Source organism: Myzus persicae, unplaced genomic scaffold, assembly GCF_001856785.1.
Source record: "Myzus persicae strain clone G006 unplaced genomic scaffold, MPER_G0061.0, whole genome shotgun sequence".
NCBI lineage: Eukaryota > Metazoa > Arthropoda > Insecta > Hemiptera > Aphididae > Myzus > Myzus persicae.
Window position 1 is genome coordinate 1 of NW_019101723.1, and position 5,881 is coordinate 5,881.

A 5,881-nucleotide genomic window follows, 5' to 3' on the forward strand; every position below is an offset into this window, starting at 1 on the left:
ATTGTCTATACGAAGAGCCGTAATAAATATACATGCTATGATATGAATCAATATAAGTACGGATATTGGTAAAACAACTATGTTTTACTATCTATTGGTCTTGAGTCTCTTACGAATTTTTAACTCTACACTAAATGTATTACCTAATTCCAAAATGTACAAATTGTACGACACTGAGGTGTATACGGTTCTTATTTCCTTGCTCCTGCTGTCTTTCACAAGAAATCGATTTTTTTTCATTTGTATAATTTCGATCACAGCTCCTCCAATCGTTGGTCTATAATTTATATATTCATAAGTGTAAATAAATAAAACTAAGAGGGCACTATCCTCCTCGATCATTCAAAACTTATTTTTCAATCATTAGGGATATTAAATAAAAAATGAAAGGTCTGTTCAGGACCTCGTTACTACGACCGATTAAACTCATTCACTTTCTAAACTAAAAGTGCTATTCACCATTTTATTTACAATGCACTAAAATACCAGAGAATTTTATTATAATTTACAATAGAGTTCATTGATTGAAATGTTAAATCGATTAATTTGTGCATTTTGAATAAGGTTCTTTATAAAAATCAATTTAAAATTGCAACCATGTAAAAATGATTTTAGTTTTAATAAATCGTAACTATTCAATTCTCCTCAAGGAAGCAAATCACAAAACATAAATTCAACTATTTTTTTTTATCAACCGAGCCTAAATGTATTTCAGAGTACTTCATTAATGGCAGCAGATTAACTGCACATGGATATCTCATATTTGAGCTAAGGGTTATAACAATTCTCTTTGTTTTGAATACAATCCAAGAGTGCTTCATCAGAATTTATTCGGATATTTTATAATACATTTTAAAGACCATCGGATAATATTCGTAATGTATATAAGGTAAAAAAAGAACTTGTAATATATTCAAAAAACAAAAAATATAGTTGTTACCATTTGCTAATGTTGTATTCAATTGCGTTAAGAAAATATTATAAAGCATAATAAATTAACATATGTGCGTATGTACTTAAGTTATTACAATTTTAAATTAGTGAAGTTAATAGCCTGGTAAAATTTAAATTTAAAATTTGTATTAATATAATCTTATATCAAACATATTTTTGAACTTCTCCAAACCATTTTTATAAATATCAGAAATCCCTGATGTAATTCTACTAATATATGGCTGGTTTTCAGTTTCTTCATTTATAAAAGGACTGATGAAAGTCGTGAATTTTAACGACAGCTTTATAATAGGAGGATTGGTCAAGGGATTATTTGTCCATATCGTCCACGTTTTTTCAATAAAATCAAAAACTCCTGTAAGTAAATAATTAAAAAAAAAAAATTAATATACTGAAATGTATACTAACCAATGCAACATTTAACAATGTAATTAGTGTAGCTAAATTAAAAAATTACACACATATTTTATAACTGTGTACGACTGTATATAACGACATTTTAAATAAATTTAGATAAATCGCCACTAAAATGAATAACTTTGTTAAAGTTGGAATACAACAAAACTTACTATATTGAACAGATAACGAATTACTGTTATGTGCAGTAAGTAGATATTTACATTGGAATTAGTAATTTATTTTTCTATTAGTAATAAGGTAGGTAAGTTGAACTAATTCGAACCCAATAACAAAACCCAATATACGTATAAATCGTATATAGTTATCAACTGGTAAGAACTAACGTTCCATGGACTGGTTCAAATAGTTTTAAATTAATCGAAATGTTTTGAAAAAGTCATTACATATTTAAAATACATAGTTTTACAGTGTGTTCTCGGAAATAGGGTACATTTCATCACTAATTATCTTGTAAATATTTTTCAAATCTGTTTATGGGACATTAATCTTTACTAGGTAGTGGATCATAAACCCTATTACTTAAATTTTTTCAACTTGTGCATTTTGTACATGCGCAATAAAACTTCATTTTTTTTTAATGCCGATCCTTATATTGCATATCATTTTTGGATTGCATTTTTTCAAGTTATTTTGATCCATCAACTTGTATTTCAAAAGTAAATTGTTAAAAAATAGAGCTAGGTATAATTTTTTTTTTTAAATGTATTAAATTTAATTTAAATGTATGAACTTTGGGGTGAGCATGTACTTGTTGGTCACTGCTGCAAATTCTTGCTCGCTCTTGTTGGTACTTTCTCGGCTTTCCGAGTATGCCCACCCAAAATTACGTACAATTGAATAAAGTTTAATACATTTTTTTTAAAAATTATTCCTAGCTCTAATAACGCCAAATTTGGTTTTAGGATACAAGTTGACGAATCAAAATTACTTGAAAAAAATCTATCTATACGAAAATTATATCATACAACTGGTTGCAATTTCAAAAATGAAGTTCTATTGCGCATTCGCAAAATACATGAATTAAAAAAATTGTAAGTCATAGCAATTCATGATCCATTGGTGTAGTTTACTGTCCCACAAACAGAATTGAAAAATATTTATAGGATAATGAGTGGAGTGATACAGTGTACCAGCAAGTTATACAGCGAAAAGTTCCAACGAACAATAATTTTGAAATTGTAATAAAATAAATAAATACAATTAAAAAGATATAATATTACCAAAATTTGAACATTTTGAAAGTTGGATATGTTTTTTTGAGATGTTTATGTTTCTATAAAAAAAACTTATGAGAAACCTTGTTTTAAATTGTTAAACCTTAGTAGTTAAAATTGAAAATATTATAGGGACATTTTTATGTTTAGACTAAAAAATAATTTGCAATTATTTGTGACTGAAAGCACTATCAATATTCAAGATTATTATTCAAACTAAAAAGAAACATACACTTCAACGTCAACCGCTAAAAGTGTTAGTATAAGTAATTGATATAAATCTTGTAAATCAATTTAAGTCTTGCTTTTTTTAGAAACCAAAAAATTCCAGTCACGTGTTTTTCTTTTAAATGGGTTTCTCTTTTTCGTCATATTAAAAATAGTTTTACTGGAAAAAAATTCCAGTTCTTCGATATAGTTATAACTGTACAGCAACAACAACCACTGTATTTTAGTCAATGTTTCGTATCTCTTTAGTTTTATCTTACCGAGATTGATCGTGTTGACAAAATCACTATCCCTGTCCCTAAAAATTTGCCATTTTCCACCGCGAGTGGATCCCAATATTCTCAGAATGTCTTGCAAGCTTGATATTGGTTCCTGTAACAGTAATTCCTCAAACACTTTTTCTCTGGCCACGCTGCTTTTCCATCCAGATTCTTTTAGTTCCTCGCAATCCGAAAATTGTAATCTATCAACAAAATACCAAATTTTCTTCTCTTAATACATACTGTATGGGAACGAGATGATATATTTTTTGTGATAATAAGACAGTTATTAAAGCTTATATATTAAATTATTAAATTGTTGAGATTATGAAAATATAATTAATTTAAAATAGGTAAGTACTTTAATTACATGATTTGTCCTATTATGGATTTATTTATGGACGAATTTGTCAAAAACCGGTGTTGCGTATATTATATTCTAGTTTTTCTATTTTATAAAAACTGGGAAATGTACCACAAAGTTCAAATAAATTCAATTCACAACCAAAAACCACCCGCAAAGTTGAATATTGAGATTTGTATTGCTCCTAAAAGGGACGTTAGACACACAACAGAAACAACACATTTGATTATTGTAAGTCCTATCGCGGGAAATCTAAGACCTAAACAGTCAGTATAAAACATCTGATTGGGCGCGGACTTTAAAAACTATTGTGTCGAGATATTTTATAGTTAAAAAATATTTATATCATGTATTATGAATATATGACTATAAGATTGTAATATTTTATTGTGTGGACGGTTACTTGTTCGTGTAAAAGGCTATGGATTCGGTGTCTACCGATGTTACGATCACTTTTGACATCTGATCGGTTTCCGACGGGGTCACCTCGATCGAATAGAATACCCGGTTACATCTGCTTCCTTCGAGGAAACCGGCGTTTACGTGAAACGCGTCTGCCGTACCGGCTCCGTGATTGGTTAGTATGTCTTTAATTTCATTAATGTTGGCCTTGGAAGCCAACAGTGCTCGTGTCAAAAACACCCGAGCTGAAACGTACATTTGAGTGTGACAACATTTTGGTAGACACATGAATGTAAGAAAGTTATNTTAATGAATATTTAAAGTGAATTAAATATTAATAGATACGTCATACTTGCAACCACTTATTAACACCTATCGAATATGCACTTATTAAGAAAATAACAAAAGTATATTATGCAACATATAAAAATAGTTAAGGTAACTTAGGTTAGGTCTGGTACCTAAATGTGTTAATTTTTCTAAATTGTTGTGTGTGATATAAGTTATAGATAATATGGATCAATTCATTTAATTTTTCAACTTGACTATTTTGATAGGTAAAGATGAGCTGTCATTACACAAATTATGATAGTTTATGACTTAAGTGTTAAAATCATTTTCCTTTAAATCAAAACTCTAAACTAAAATATTAACGCACGTCTAAACCAAAATCATAATAATATTACGTACGAATAATTCCCATGTTAAACACTTCTAAACGTAATATTTTTATTCTTGAACACAGCAATGCACCTATATCACCTATGTGTTACGCCGTGCCACAGATAATAATATATACATTTTAAAATTTATTATTATGAGTCTTAAATACCATTATATTTTCCTATATTATTTTAATTCAAATTTTTTTCTATTCAATTAAAGTCATCTGTTTAAATACACAAATACTATAAGTCATAAAAAATAGTTTGTACATCATATTATTTGAAAATATTCATCTGGACGCAAACATATTAGCTCACAGAAGTTTTGGACATGGCAGTTATGTTTAATCACTGACAAGTGACAAGTGACAAGTGATAACATTTTTTACAATCTAATAATATTACGTAATATATTTATGTTAAAATGCGTTATTATTATTGTATCACATTGTTTTCATTTTACTAATACTAGCCCCATATAATACACATAATTCAGTATGTATGTCTGATACTCTAATGAGATATATAAAAAAATAAATTGTACACAAGTTTTTTAGTGTTACAAAAAAAAATGCAAAATTTATTGTTTTTTGGCATAATTTTGCGTCATAACTCATAGGCTATCGGTACATTGTGCATCAACTTGCGATCAACGTTAAAGTAATTCAACTCACGTATTTTATTTCTGCTGAGTTTTTTCGCGAATATCGTATTGACTGAAAACACCAAGCCGTGGTAGTTGTGACCGCTCGCGTATCCAGATAGCGAACCGGCGTAAGTCATCGCTTCCCATTTCTCTTCTCTCGTCGGAAATATTCCACCGCCTTCTTCACCTCTCGGCTTGATGTGAGCACTAACGATGTAAAAATGATTTATCGTCGTATTCAGGGCATCTTCGTTGTGCCCGATAAACTATGACGAACAAATATAGCATAAACATTTTTTCAGTGTACAAAAACATAGAATGTAAAATGTTCAATTTTGTATACATGTCCATAATTGTTTGCAAATGTATTCTACTTCAAAATATAAAATTAAAATTAAAACATTTGGAAAGAAAAAAATCAACAAAATAAAAAAAATATGATAAAAACTAGTCAACATTTTGTTTTTTTGCACATAGCTATAAGTGCATTAGTGTAAAAAATAATAAGTATACCTACTGCAAACAACATAAAAACTAATATTAAATTATTTTTTTTAACATTTAAATATTAATTTTATTAATCACAAAAATTGACAAAAGAAGGTTATGAAGTTCTGGATACACGCTTACAAGAGCATACCTGGAAACGAAAAATTCCGATGAAGCAGCTAAAGAAGTGTCTACTAATAATAATACAAAAAAATAGAACTATCATCTTTGAAAGACGC

At 28.6% G+C, this 5,881-nt stretch overlaps 1 protein-coding gene across 1 annotated transcript; it reads right to left on the bottom strand.

Moving 5' to 3' along the window:
- Positions 1 to 928: 928 nt before the first annotated feature.
- Positions 929 to 5,471, bottom strand: LOC111030262. Its single transcript, XM_022309675.1, has 4 exons — positions 5,182 to 5,471; positions 3,844 to 4,087; positions 3,077 to 3,279; positions 929 to 1,309 (listed from the first exon to the last, which is right to left on the bottom strand). Exons 1-4 carry the CDS (start codon positions 5,288 to 5,290, stop codon positions 1,083 to 1,085), a joined length of 783 nt encoding a protein of 260 aa, XP_022165367.1. The 5' UTR covers positions 5,291 to 5,471; the 3' UTR covers positions 929 to 1,082.
- Positions 5,472 to 5,881: the final 410 nt, after the last annotated feature.

Bases quoted from the DNA above. Each gene is read 5' to 3' on its own strand.
- LOC111030262 (XM_022309675.1), bottom strand. From the start codon at position 5,290: ATGACTTACGCCGGTTCGCTATCTGGATACGCGAGCGGTCACAACTAC. The intron at 3,280-3,843 runs GTAACCGTCCAC...TTTTGTTGATAG, and splicing joins ATAGCCTTTTACACGAACAA to ATTACAATTTTCGGATTGCG. The intron at 1,310-3,076 runs GTAAGATAAAAC...ATTTACTTACAG, and splicing joins TGTCAACACGATCAATCTCG to GAGTTTTTGATTTTATTGAA.